Genomic DNA, 15,232 nt, shown 5'->3' on the forward strand with positions numbered 1-15,232 from the left:
TGTCCCAGCACAGTCATTTACGGGACACAATGGGCTGAGAACCTTTAACTGCCAAAAGCTAAACGCAGAAGTGAAAACTAGATGCTGCTCTCGGGAAAAAGTGATCTATTTGGCTTAGTACCATTTAATGATTTTAAAAGATTTTGAAATATGAAAGATCTGGAAAATTACTTAGTAAAACATGTCATTGATGCAGACGGAGATACCAAGATGTGAAGCCTGCAGCTGTCTTCCCATCCCCAGTGCAGTGCAGCGCAGGGAGCGCTGCTGACAGCCCAGTGAAGGCTCAGGGCAGCCTTCGAGAGGAAAAGGGGTTAATCAGAAGATGACACTGCTTTGGGGATCCAAAATGCGCAGGTAGAGACAACAGGATGAGAGCATTCAGGAAAGCTGGTATTTTGGGTTGGTGAAAAAGCAGGCAGAACTGCTATCAGACACGTGACTTTTCTAAAATGCCAGTGTGTCCCACGCCAAGATCAACCCGGAACAAAACCAAACCCAATCAGAACGTTTTGCTTAAGTCTCCCATCGCTGTATTTCTATTTCTGAATGCCTCACCTCACGCAGCCTGCTGTGTCTGTAAAGGAACAAACGGCAAGAGGTGCCACAAGGGCAGAATTTGTGCAGTCCCTCTGCTATTATAAGCAACTCAAGTGTTATTCCAAATAGCATAATGGGGAATCTTGAAGTTTAGTGTTTCACTGCTGCTTGCATCTAATCTCTGCCATTTCCCTCAGGCACAAAGGTGGATCTGTAGCCAAGAATCCACTTAATCCAGCCTGCTAGACTCCCAGCTAAAGCATTCCAATGGTTATAAAGGCCAGAACACCATAAAGTACACTGCTTAGTATGGATGTTCTGCATCGAGTCAAAGGCATGTACCTTCTGGGCACAGCCCCTTGAAAATTAAGAGTTTTGTATGTGTTTGTGAAGCTCATTAGCAGCTTTTAGATGGAGAGAACGTGGCTAACGGAACCAAGGCTTACAAAGGCTCACTGGATCTACAAAGCTCATAGTCTACAGTCTTCTGAGTTGTTCTTCCACGTCTGCTGGTGTTTACAGACTGCACCAAGACTGGCAAAGGTAGATGGCTTTATTACTTGCACAGTATTCTCACTGCTAGTCTGGCAGACCCTCCACAGCTGAGGGAAATACTGACAATTCCTACCCAGAATACAAGTGCGGTGTCTGTTATCCTTCACGATCAAATAATCTGGTCACATTACCTGGAAAATTTAAGTGAATCAGAAGATCTACGTACTCCCTTGTGCATAAATCAATTTACATTTCTACACGCTGCAGTTAAGAATGAATCCTTATTAGCCTGTGAAAGAAACTCTGTTTCATTTGATAGGTGTTCCACAGCTTCCACACTTGCTCAGAGCAGTGAGAACTGGATTCCAGAATGCCGGAATGCCGGAAAGGACACAGCTGAAAAAGAACTAGAGCTCGGTCACCACGTTACACACTTCTCCATCAGCTTACAGGCACTGAACAGCCAGTTTGTCAAGGGTACTGAAGTATGCAATTTGCATATGCCTAAACATCTTTAAGGATCTAGGCTTGAGGAATTTATAATTTGTTTTTGAATGCTGGTTATACATAGATGTGCTCGATCAGATCTGGAAGCACTGAACATGTAAATACATCTTCCAGTTTAACTACTGAGATGCGAAGGAGAAACAGTAACAGCAGACTGTCGCTATCAGACCTGAATTTCATAAAAGAAACAGGGATAATACATTTTTAACTTACAGAAGCAGTCTGCTGAAGCAGCTCCACAGGATTAAGGGAAAAAAACACAGGGATAATCTTAAGTTTTAACTAATCTTTCATGAGGATACCGTCTCAACTGTATTTCAAGGCTGTGTGCATTCAAGATTGTGTGCATTCACACGGAAGAAGAGACCATAGCTGTTTTATAATGCATAAAAAACTAAAAGGAAAAGGCAATTAAACTGCCTAAGATAAAATCCATCTGTTGGGCAGCTGGAAAGAGGGCTGCACACCCGCATCACATGATCCAAACAACCTGGGGATGTAGTCCCACTTACCCTTCCAGTCTTTACATAACTAAGGATCTCTCTCTCTCTCTCCCTCTCTCTGCAGTATTTCTTCTGTCCTGGAGAACACATTCAGGAGTGAAAAAAGTGATTTCTGTTCAATAGTATGAAGATCTCAGCTTATGGCAGCATTAAAATCTGCAGGAAATGCTATGGCAACGTGTTTCCATGAGGACACATAGCCAATAGTTATGGCATGTACCTATATATCTGACATTTGAAGATACAAGAGTCGAGTGATGTATTTTTTTTAAACCTAAATACAGCTCAGACAGTATGTATTCTCATTAATATGTATCTAAGCACTCCACAAAAGAAAATAATCACAGGATTGAACTAGGGATGAGTAAGGACTCTGGCCATAAGCTGGCAGCTCCTTGTACGATAGTGACAGAATAGAAAAATCTGTTAATATTGGCTGGTCATAGCGTCACTAGTCGGATGGAGCTAGGAAAGACATAAATACAACCCAGGTTATATCGGGCGATGCACTTAAAGCAGAGATGTGGAAGTATGTATGGCACAAAGCACGGGTGAGACCTCTGGAATACCATGTATGCTTCTGCTCACCCTTGTCCTATAAAGATAAACCCCACTGGAACAGATGCAGAGAAGAGCCATTTGGGAAAAAACCACCTACCTGACAAGGGAGGAAAGAGTTTGGCTTGTGTAAGTCTCCCAGAATGAAGGCTCAGAGGCTGCAACACTGTTCTCTGTAATTGCACTTAGGCCAGAAGTTAACATCACGGGCAGATAAAATAAGCAGCACTAGCACAAGAACAGATGGGGACAGGCTGTCTGTAAGTTTGATTTGGAAATCAAAGTGTTGTAACTCTAAGAGGACTAAGACGCTGGGTCATTTTTCTGAAGAGAAAAGGTTCAAAATATTCATAAAACTGGAGACATCCCTGCGTTTCTGAGTACCTTCAGAAGGCAGCTGAAAGGCAACACTAAGAAAGCAAGCAGCAGTCTCAGATTTGTCTGCGTGTCTGAAAATTCCTTTACAGCTAACAACGCGCTCCCAGCTCCATCCCCATCCCAAAGGAAATACTAACTGTAATGTGATATGGTATGGTTGACTCCTTCTGACTCGGGGATTTGTACAACGTTGCCAACCTGGTTAAAGAAAAAAACAGATAATTATGATTAGTGAATACAGTAAGAAAAATTCCAAGTAACCAAATGACCAGCCCCAAGTTTTCCCACCATCATGGGGTAGATGACCAGTGGAATTTTTCCGTATGTGTTTTTTAAACATCCACTTAAACTGTGGATGCCAAATTCCCGTCTTTTTGACCCGTCAGCTCAAATACAATGTAGACCTACTGAAAAGAGTGAATGATTAGTTCGCCTTGTTTCATCACAGTCTTTGATCACATTTTTAGAACAATATTCATTAGGAATCAATTCCAAACGCCACTTCCCTTAAATGCAAACAGAAAAGGGTTTGGAGCACAATTGTTTCCTGCTCATTTGTTCGCTGACCTCGCAAGGTGGGAGATACCCTTAAGAATTGTAATACTTCTCAGGAGGTTTTTTCTAGAGGTTTCACGAGCCTGTCAATATAACCTAGTGGATGGAGAGTAAGATGTTCTATTTCTAAGGCTGACCTTGAGAAAATCGTTTCTATTTCTCCTGTAACACCTCCTCAATTTTGTGCGTTTAGGCTCTAAGCAACGCATCGTGATTTGTGCTTATACAGCACCTAGCCCAGCAGTACGCTTGTGTAATGTAGATGGGAGATAGCAGCTCAGGAACATGGGATTTTCCAGCCAGTCCCAGGGCTGCTAGTCTGCACTATGCCCAACTTCCCAAAGCTTACACTTCCTTAAAGCTGCTGTAGCAAGTGTTCTGCTCTCTGTAGCAAGACACCTTGCCAAAGATCCTGTTAATTATTTGTTTTTTTTTTTTCTCCCTGAGGTGCCATTCTATTAGAGGGTTTTTTTTTTTTCCTCCCTGAGGTGCCATTCTATTAGAGAGCACGTAATTACAGCCTGAGGAACACTGCCACTTCACATTAGCTACACAGGGAATTCCTCAGAACATTGAAGTGGTGGGTTATACTTTACAGAACACCCTAAATCTGAAGCTGCAGAAGCCATGCCTTTACAAGCGCTCAGCTGGAGCTCTGCTACATGCCTCTGACTCAACAGGATCTTTCCTCACAGCAATGAGAACCCTTGGAATTAAGCTCTGACATTTTCAGTAGTAGAGAGAAAGAGATGGGTATCATAATTGGCCAAAGCACAACTAAAAAAACCCAAAGCTAAAGCAAATAGATTCTCAAATAGTCATCTTTGTGCCTCAATAACCTCATGTCGGAACAAGAACAAACCCACGATGGATCAGCAGGTATAGGTGGCTCATGTAAAAATGCAACAGAATCCAGCTCTTTCCGTTTTTTGCCAATAGGCAGCTGCAATCCGAACTGCTGTCCTCTGCAGGCCCTGCTCCACATCAGCTGCACATTCAGAGCAATAAATAGAACATGCTTTTCTATCTTCGCCTTGCTTTCTGCAGCCTGTACCTACAACCCTCCTAGCTGTGTTGCAGAAGAAAAAAGCTCTTTACTTTTGATACATAAAATTAAATTTTGCTCACTCTGCAATCACGTGGATGCAACTTCTGTCTTACTAAGGCTGTTAACTAATCAGTGATGTTAATTCCAAATTAAACAGCCTGCTGTAGTCATTCTCCACTGCCTTCAAACTTAGAATTTAAAAACCAAAATTCCACCAGAAAGCACCACTGCATTTCTCTTTCCAGTTTAACAAGCAAAACTGTGCACAACAACATTCCAGTAGCATTTTTGTTCAGTTTGCAGAAAAATAGGGAACTGAAGCAAGGCTTCTTAGTCTCAAGTTGCTGCACTGTGGTACTATATACAAGATAAATTTAACTGACCAGGAAAGAGAAGTGAGCTTGCAAGATAGTAAAGAGGGCGAAAAAAGAAGCAGGAAACAGGAAAGATCTCACTGCAACTGGCAGAACTTCACACTGTTTTTAGAAGGATCATCTTCACTCCTTCTAAACTCGTCCTCTGTCGGTCAGCTCTGCGTTGGGAATAAATGCAGCTCTCTCTCTGCCTCTCCCTTGCTGCCTGCACAGCTGTCCAGTTCTGCAGAACCATCCTGCTGCATTCAATGCAGGAACGTCCCACGGCTGCCACTGAGGCTCAGGGGTCAATAGGCCCACAGTCTGTTCTCCTGAGAATCACTATCTAGGTAGAAAACCTTCTTTGGCATCTTTACTGGGTCTTTTAGGCCCCGGTCAGTAAGATGCCAAAGAAATTTTACTCCCTTCTTACAAAATGTAGATAGCAAAATACAAAATTCCACTTAGCCACCAGATCCTGAACTCTTGTGTCGGAGCAACTGCCGTTAAGACACCGCATTTTGATGAGCCACGGCACCTCGTCAGAAGTACGGCACGGCAGCCAGCGGACCGTGCTGAGGAGGAGGAGCGTGGCAGTCCAGCCCACACTTCGGCTGCACGGCAAAGCTCTTCGTGAGCCTCCGTTGCCTGAGACATGGCAGACCAAGGCCACAAGTCAAACTCAAATCCCTGCTTGGCCACCAGTGCCAGGCTGAGAGAGACCCTGGAATGTCGCACTCATCAGTACTGTTATTAGGTACCTCACCAGCCACGTTTTCACTTACCTCTGAGTGTTGTCCCAGTGGAAGATTAAACGGACAGTAGCAGCATGTCCCCAGCTTTCCCCTGGGTGACACAAAATGACACACCATTTAATTTCTCTCCTGTAACAGCATCAGCAGCAGTAAACTCAGCTGAAATCGGGGCGGTCTTTCAAAAAAAACCCACGATTAAAACATATATCCCTCACTTGCAGGAACGAATACACACAAGGATTTCACAACCAGTTTATCAAATATACTCAGACAAGGAGCAACCTCTGTACGTGGTGTGTTTTATAGAAAGCTTGATGCTCGGGGCTACATATCCCTAGTAAGGGACAGGTACTGCACCATTCTTGAAAACGGGCAGCATTAAGAAAAGATTTTTCTAATTACTCCTGAAGAAGTCGAGTGAGTATGTCTAAATATTGCTTCGAAATGGCAATATTCTGTCTCTCAGGCATAATTACGAGCAAACATCACTCCCTTTGGGATACAAGCTTTGGGAGAAAGTCAATGATTATTAAAGTATTAAGGGCCCCTGCAGCAGCCTTCTGCTTCGACAGCAAACTGCAGAAGAATACAACCAGAAGCGAGGGGCGGGGAGCTGATGGAAAGAGAGAAGGAAGTTTGGGTTGTTAACCTATTTCAGGGGAAACAGTCCTACTGTTTCAGCTCACACCTGACCACAAGCTCAGTCAATTTATAGACTTTTTTATTGGGTGTTTTTCTCTGTTTACCCCAGGAGACTGTCAGCGGTCCCAAGACAGATTGGATTTTAAAACAGTGATTTTGGTGAAGTGCTGCAAGCCTCTCCTCTTCACCTGCATGCTGCCCTGTAACTTCCGAATTGCGCGTTGCCCTCCATCGTGTCACCAGCCCCACATGCCCCGTGTGCTCTGGTACTCATTACAGCACAGAGAAGGAAAAAAGATGCAACTGCAGTGAGGACCTAGACCCCCTGGGCATCTTGCCAGACCTCGCTCCACTCTATCTGGGTTGAGATTAAAGATTTTTGGCTATCAGATACGGTTCCAAGTCAGAGCTCAAAACACATTTTACGATGGGTACAAATTCCACACCAGAATGTTTCCAACTGTATTGAATATGAGAGAAAAATGCTACTGTAAAATGAGGTATTTCTCAGTTAAACTGGCTGTAGATTAGTATTTGACCTCCTTTCTAAATATATCCAGTAGAAATGTCTAGGAACACCCAGCTTAGCTATCAGTGGGAAAGAAAGCTGTCCTCTTCATAAAGCTCTTGACTTAATACCTTGCAGCATCTGTGCTGCTCCCTCCGCCCCCCACCCCCCAAATTAAGAACTTCCCTTCTGCTAGGAAGCTGAATACAAGTTTAGAGATTAATGCTCTTGTGAAATCTTAGAAAAGGCAGTTTCTCAGGCTTACCAATCAACGGGAAATATCATTTAGGGGAGGCAATAGGATTGATGTAACTTGGGGTTTTGCTGCTGACCCCTCCCTCAAGAGTTCCTGGGGCTACAACCAACCATGGAGGAGCAGGATGAGACTGTTGAAAAGAGCATCCCTTAGAGTGGGTGGGTGGTGAAGATCACCTGTAATCCACCTGCTCAACACCTGCAGCGAATCCAGGGAATAAACTCTCATCGAAGTGGAAACACCTCTGTACCACTCTGAAACACTCAGCCTGAGGTACCGCTGTTTCGGGTGAGGGAACGGCTCTCTCTTGGCTTAAGCATTTCACCAATTGATACAAAATTTCATTTTTGCAAAAGTACACACTACCCAGTCACTGCCCGTTCTGGTGAGAGTCACAACCAGTTCATGGTCAGTATGAGGTTATGTCAAATTAAGTATTTGTAAAAGAAAACAAGCACAGGACAATACATGGTATCTGAATTATAACCTACTCCGAATGTCTTCATGTTCTCTACTGTCCCTGTGACCCAATAAACACAACAGCTCTCAAACAATGATGGCTATTGAAAAAAAAGACAGAATCTATTAGCTTTAAGTGACTTTGTAGCCAGAAAGGCTCCCTAAACTTATACATCAGAGAGCAAGAGGCAAAAAAGGGTCAGATACTGGAAGCTGGGTCTTCATCTGCTTGCACAGCTCAAAATTTCACATTCCTGAAGGAGACGGTCAGTTTTATCTTACATCTGTGCGGAATGGTTCAATGCCTGCACAGACACTGAGAACATCTTTGCCTTCGTAATGCCCCCTTCTTCCTCCCCCAGAACAAGGGGGTTGTTACTCAGTTCACAGAAACTGAAGTTGTGGACAGAAAATTTGTGCCCTGAAGTAAGATTTAAACACAGCTTTTTCTTAATTTTTCAACATCTCTGCTTCAGCAGAACCGTTCTCTTCTCCGCTGTGACCGCAGCAGAATAGTCTATACGAGGTACAGGGCAAACTGGAGCAGGCTGTGAAGAACAAACTCACTATGGGCAGGCTGCAGTTGAGGATCCCACCCCGGGCCTCCCTCTACGTCCTGACTGCGGAGAGCAAGAGCTCCAGCTACGCAGCACAAACACCTTTGCACAGAATTAATGGGACACAGTCGAGCGTAATGACAAAATAAACAGTGTAAACTGTTTCGGAGAGGCAGTGAATGATTCGCAGGGAATTTAGGACATGGCAGCACAGTTTGAGGTGTGGAACCAGTAAGCTGTGTTCTGCTGGTGCTTTAACCTTTTCACCTCCCCATTACGGCTGGAGGTTCACTGCCCCTGTGTCTATCCCCACATTTTTTGCATGACCATTCACTAGCCAATTTCAGTCTAAATTACCTGTTTTATCAGAGATTTATTTATTATTTAAATAGCTCAAGCTTACCAGGCCCACTCTGGGCAGAAATGGATTGGGAGACAATCACAAACAGCTCAGCCAGCGTACAGGATGCGGCAGTGACCTCCAGCAGGGATAGTGGCCTCCTTAGCTGACACAGCTACAGCTGGAACAGCCCAAGATCCTCAGGGGAAGGCTGCCATACATTAGCTGCACATCTAAAACCTAGTTACTGGCAGTTCTTAGTACCCAGTGCTTCCCCATAAAGGGTGATTCAGGCATCCTAAGGAATACTGACAGATCTAATATCCAGTTTAGTATTAAAAATTTTGGTTGAAAAAGGAAAAAAGAAAATCCAGCAACACCCTCAATGTGAGTTTCTGCAATCTGAAAACGCTGTACCTTTGAAAAATATTTGTAACCCCTTTCCAAAAATCTACCCAGGATTCTAATCTGCACACTCAGTTCTAATTGAGTTTAGAATACAGCGTGGTAGCTGTTGGTCATAATCACAAGGCCGACACAGGCTGCAGAGTTCCACACTGCTCGCAGTTCCAGGCCGGTCTGATATTTTCACCATGAATCCTGCTACACTGAAAAACTTCAGCACACAATTTAATTTCCTTTGTACACCACGACAGAAGAAAGGCAGCTGTACAGCTGAAGGTTACCTCAATTTCCAACTCACAAGCTAAACACCTACCTAAGGCAGGTACCAGTGTGGACTGGCTTTGTCCAATCCTTGTTGTCATTTGGTTTGTCAGGACCACCTACAGGAGGAAACAGAAGCAAACAAGAAATCTCCAGAAAAGCAGCATACTGGTGGGAGGGAAGAGAGGGATTTTTCAAAAAGCTTTACTTATGAAGTAGCTACTCCGGCAGAACTCTTGCCAACTGTAACGAAGCTTCCCTGTTAACAAGAAAAAACTGTACAGGTGCCTCATCCTTTCTCAACAGCCAAAACAAGAGAACCCTGCAATATGTGTTTTCAGTTCGCATGGAAGGTGCCACTCAAGACACTAAAAGAAACCTAAATTTCTCCCTTCCCGAGGGATGCAAACTCTACCCAACTTGCATATTCCACCGTATTTCTACTAAATTCTCTTTGATCTATATTTAGATGCTCATGACTTGCACTAGCCCTCTATAAAGAGACAGCTTTCAGTCACTGGCATAAATGAACTTGGTGGTGCTGCTCAGAACAGGCATAAGCCTAGTGATTAACAGAATTTCTGCACCTTGTAGTCTAAAAATGCGCAAGTGGGTACAATACAAAGCAGAATGAAAGTGAACAGACAGAGCGGGGGAGTGTTTTCGCAGCACGAATCGCTTGTAGGAGGTTCACAGACAGTCTAGGTTAGATCCCTGGTAGAAGTGGGGGTGGGTGAGACAGAAAAGAGCCAGGAATATTAATTGCAAAGTTCATTAAAAATGAAAAATAAAAAATTGTACCTATCTTAATCCCTAGGGGCTTCTATTGTTTGGTATGGTTGTATGATTCTTGCTTGAACAGTCAGAAGTGTGTGCTAGAGCAAGCAATCCCACTGAGCACGCAGGGCACACGCCAAAACATTTATATAGCCGAAAGCCCCAGGACATATACTGTGTACTTTGGAGAAGCAAACTCATCATATATGGATGGTAACAGCCCTATAGAGGCTCCCATCTCGCTGCTGCCGAAGGGCGGGTCTGGGCATCCTAGCCCAGACACGGAGTTCAGCTTCAGAAGCAAAAGGAACTTACTTCCCACCACAGCAGGGCATTCCGACTGCCCAGCTTTGCTGCCTGACAAGCAACCTCTGGCACGCACGCTGGATGTAGACTGCTTGCAAACTGCACAGAACTAACTCAAAAACTAACATGAGGGCCACGCAGAGCTAAATAATTTGTGAAGCTCAGTGACTGATCACTTCTTTAGCAAGTGTTTATTTACCAAGCGTTGTACTAAACTGCTCGCAGCCAACAGAATTAAGTGATTTGTGTTTCCTTTGACCAAAGAAAAACGACTGTACCATGACAAGTGGTGCTACTCAAGGTCACCCACCAGGTACCGGACCGAAGCGCAGGCTGCACGGATCAAGCAGTCAAACGCTCGGCTCCCTCGCTGCCCATACCAGCAGGACGAAGCTTCCTAATTCACGTCGGGGTGCGAGAGGGTATGCTTTCAGCAGCAAGCCCAATCGCCTCGCCCAGGCGGAACGTGGAGCTGTGCTCTCTCCCTTCCTGCAGCTATCAGAGGAAGCACAAGGGGAGGCTTATTTTTAGCGGTTACAAACAAAAGCCAATTGCGCAAGAGAGTTGCTGGTGACAAGGTTGCAAGTCACCTGGAAACAGAGTCACAAGCACCATTTTGAGACTGTGTAAGCCCGGATTCCTGAACAATGCTTTTCTGTGCTGTAAGAGTTGCCAAAACAACTTCTGGAAGAGAAGCAGCTTCCCAGTGCCACCTGCTGGCTGCGGATCTGCTGGCCTCCATCTTGGCGTAAATGAGGTGGAACCAGCGCCCAGGAAGGTAGCTGTGGGTTCCCACGGGTGCCAGAAGAGCAAGCCAGACTAAACAGATAAAGCCTTCCTCCCTATGAACAGCTCCTCTGCTAAGACAGTAGTTTATTTTTAAACGAAGAGTGGAAAATTTTGTTGGAATCGCTAAATACTCTGATGTATTATAATGTGCTCTGTGGGTAAAAGGCAGCAGAGCAGCGTTCCTTCTCCAACCAGATCATTAAAGATGATGTGAAACAGCATGCCAAGTGGATATGCTACCATTTAATTAAGACCCGCAGGATGCTTTTAACGCAAATTTTACTTATTTTGGCAAGTCTAGGGATTTTCCACCTCAACAGTTTTGCCTGTGCAATCCATCTATATTTACTGACCGAACTGCCAAACACCAACACAGAGGACATTCCTGAAGGTTTATTTTGCTATTTGCAGACAAGGACAAATCACGTTTCCTTAACTCCTTGTAATCTGTTTATTCCAAAGCAGCCTCTTTTGCGATTTAAACCCGCCCCAGCCTTACCGCCGACGTGTGATCGTTCGCTATGATGATCAGCTGCTGTGCCAGCCCGTTCAAAAGCCGTGTGCGAAGGGAGAGGTCCTCAAAGTCATGGCGAAAAGGAAACGCAATTCCATCAACTACCACCAGTCGGACCTAAAGGCAGAAGGAAAACACACCATTACTATCCTGCAAACAAACGACAAAAAGCAGTAAGACCTCTTCTTAAATGCAGTGGAATGTTTTATATAAGGTGATGACAGTCTGTTATGTCACACTGAGAGGTGCACGACAGCACAACACCTATTGTCTCTGTGCACATCGGAGACAGTCGACCCTCCTCCAAGCGCCTCCAGCTCCAAAGGCACCAGTACACTGCTAACGGCAGTACTGCGTGATGCACAGACACCAGCTTGGATCAAGCTGTGCTGGCTGAAACAACAGGCTGCACTAAGCTCTCCCATTCGTTAACTCAGCACAGAGCTGCCATTCGGACTGTTTCCAGTTCCAGAGCTCGGTCGCACACAGCTAACCGACTTCTCTCTGCAGCACCTGGTACAGAATACAAAATAGCAAAGCTGGATTTGAAACCCTGCAGAAGAGAAGCTGGTGAAAAAAATTAATTCAACATCAGAATTGTATTCCAGTCGACTCTCCACAAACACTAATTTATTTCACCTTATCCCTCAAAAATTAAATCCAAACCAAAATTAGGATACACACTGTCTGTAGCCACTGTTAAGATAACTCATCTGGTTCTAAGGCTCCTATCAGCGATCTATCTCAGGAACATGGATTTTAACAGATGCTTAAAGATATCCCAGACACCATGCAATGGAGCCGAGTATCTATCTTGCCTCAAGATGTTTGCTTTGCTTTACCCAATTATTTCTTTCATAGCAGTATTAGCTGAAGCTAAAGCACAGTGCTGCTGCTGTCTCATCACCCTCAAGACACTACATAAACATTAGTCTGGGGTTTTGATTTATTCCAATTTCAATTGTAGCTGTTTTGATGACCCAAGTTTGTCTGAAATACAGAAGGGAGATGGATAGTCTTACAGCCTCTGCATGTTCAGATGCCACTCAGTCCTGGGTATCTACAAGTTCTTGCATTAATGCACAGGATAACAAATCGGAAACAACACAAGAAAACCAATTTTCTGTATTATCAATTTAGCTCACTGTTGGGAATGCGCTTTGTGACTGGAATACACAGGCCTCCAGCAAACGTCACTGTGAAATGGCCCTGGGCCTCCAACTGGAAAAAAAAATAAATCTTGACTTGAAAAAGAAGATTAAATAGTTAGAATTAAAAGAAGATATTCTTCTGTTTTCTCCTTTTTCCTTATTCCTGCAAATTCTTTTCTACCAGCCTCTACATCTTCCTCACGCATAATTTTTTTTACTTTAGGAACAATCAGTTTAACAGTATAAACATGACTCATGCTAGAAAGGAATGTAGAGGTGGTTATATAACTTGCCTATCAGATGAGTATGTCCAGGTAGGATGCAATTTAGTTTATTTTTCTCCCAGTTGCACCTGGTATAAAATAGCAAACCAGTAGACTTAGAGTATTCAGAGGTAGGCTATATGGGCAACACATGCCTTCTCCAGGTCAGTATGTCTCTACTAGACCTTGAATAATTAGGTTTATTATGACAGAAATACTTTATAACATAGTCTTTTTAGTATTATTGGTCTTTCTCATATTATTAACAAGATCTCAAACTAATTCATGTTTCCAAATGACACTCTCTGCAACTATGTCTCTCTCAAACAAAACCTGGAGGTTTCCTGTGGTCCCAGCTCCAGGTCTGCACAGAGGGATCAGACTAATTTTAATGAGAGCTGGACTGCAATGAGCAATCTGTCAAGTCACTTATAGCCTGTCCAAGGAATCACCAGAAGGTCTCGCGGTTCTCCTGCAACCTTCAGCATTTCAGGCTCCAGGCCAAGCACAGATAATCAGCACAGATGGTACCAAAGAACTGCAGCCCAGTGTAACTGCGCTAATGAAGCCATGTACTTTCCACAAGAGCAAACACAACAGGGCACCGTTAGTACCTGGCAGAGAAAGGGAAGTACCAGACCACACTCAACAAAAGTAAGACTCCCATCTGCGCTTTCAAGAACATAACAGCTTCCAAAAATGGAAATCATATGCAAAAGGCTGTCTAACTGAACATCACTGATTTGTGAGCTGTTAGAATGAGGCAGGAGTCATCTTCTCCAAATCCTGTTAGGGAATGATCTGCTGTGCAGAGTCTATAAATCTGGAGAGGTGGTGACAATCTGCCTTACAATAGCTTCACTAAGACACTAGGTACTGGGAAACTTTTTGGCTGTAGTCCATCCAGGAGTCAAGCTGCAGGCTTTGGTTGCTTATAGCAACAGAAGATATACTGGAAAGAAGGAGAAGAGTCACTTTCTGGATGCCAAGATGGTGCCGGATGCTTCTGGTCCTCCATGATCTTCTAGGGTTAAAGAAAAAGGCACTAAGGCTTTCTGATGCCTCTGCATCACAGTCATCACCCGCACAGCTGGCTCAGAGCCTCTTCTGTAAAGCAGTTTTGTGATGGTTCCTAACGCAGTGCTCACAGAAATGTAACAACACATGGCAACATAGATCCAGTATCCTCACCTCAATGCGGAGATTCAGGATGACAGCAGCAGCAGTAGCAAAGGCAAATTACTCTCAAGAGTAATTGGGATGGGAACGAAAAAGCAAACAAACGAGCACAGTTTACATTTGTACTCTGGCATCAGCCACTATATTACTGCTCAGCTGATGAGATACCAGGGTGTTACTCGTGTTACTCTTACTGTAACAGATACACATCCCAGAAAATCTTTAGTGTGAAGATGAGTGATATCTTCTGATAAGACTGCAATAACCCTTACCTTTGAATGCTCTGACAGAAAGTCTGGGAGGAGGTAGACCTGTGCAAGAAGCTCTATGTAGTCACGGCAACGGAAGTAATATATATGAGAAAGGATACTTTCAAGAGAGAAAGTCTCCAAAGCTTTTAGATGATCTGAGAATAAACAAACAGATGAGTAAATGAGTCAGAAGTCTGCACTAGCACACTGCTGCTTCCATCATTCTACCAAACTGTGCCTTCCACATATAGCAACAGCCAAACCCCCGGAAACAGTCAAGGTAAAGAGTGGGGGAAACATACCTTCCATCTGGCTTGAAAGTCGAGAAGGTGGTGAGCAGATGCTATCTCAGCATTTGCACACAGGTACACCGGAGCCTCCAAGGGAGTGCTCCAAAAATGAAAGATTTATTTCCGAAAGAAGAATTTTCCCACTAAATCACTTTCAAGCCCGAACACCACCAGAAGACAACAGTGACTATTAATCATCCATTGTTTAATGTACAGGCAGCAGCTCATTTAATATGGTGTCATACTACCTCTGTTCAAACAGAACTTTGCTGCATAAATCACTCTAAGAGTAACATAAAAGTCATGTCAGTATCCCAAACAGACTGATGATTTATAGAATAAAACTATTCATAAATGCAACCTGGCTCTATTGACCTCATGAAGGAGCTGAATTCCAGCTACAGTTTTACACTAGGAGGCTTCAGCAGCAACACAGCCTTAACAAATTCTACTATTCCTCTTCTCTTTCCCCAGCTGCTCTTCAGTCACTGTGTTGCAGCTGTATCATCCCTCAGTTTCGCTGATAAGAGTTATGTTTGGGTTTTGCTGTAAACTCGATCATTAAAGTGCGGGGGGGGGGGGGGGGGGGGTG

The 15,232-nt window shown here is 44.0% G+C and overlaps 1 protein-coding gene across 1 annotated transcript in view; it reads right to left on the minus strand.

Annotated features, from left to right (window-relative positions):
- Positions 1-15,232, minus strand: part of RAD51C (RAD51 paralog C) — a gene marked incomplete at its 5' end in the record, with an annotated part of 16,802 nt that overhangs the window by 600 nt on the left and 970 nt on the right. Inside the window, 5 exons of the mRNA XM_010152223.1 lie at positions 3,119-3,179; positions 5,723-5,783; positions 9,173-9,239; positions 11,492-11,623; positions 14,372-14,505. Coding sequence (XP_010150525.1) covers positions 3,119-3,179; positions 5,723-5,783; positions 9,173-9,239; positions 11,492-11,623; positions 14,372-14,505 — 455 coding nt within the window. The remainder of the gene's footprint in view (positions 1-3,118; positions 3,180-5,722; positions 5,784-9,172; positions 9,240-11,491; positions 11,624-14,371; positions 14,506-15,232) is intronic.

This window comes from Eurypyga helias, unplaced genomic scaffold (assembly GCF_000690775.1).
Source record: "Eurypyga helias isolate BGI_N326 unplaced genomic scaffold, ASM69077v1 scaffold10875, whole genome shotgun sequence".
Taxonomy (NCBI): Eukaryota; Metazoa; Chordata; class Aves; order Eurypygiformes; family Eurypygidae; genus Eurypyga; species Eurypyga helias.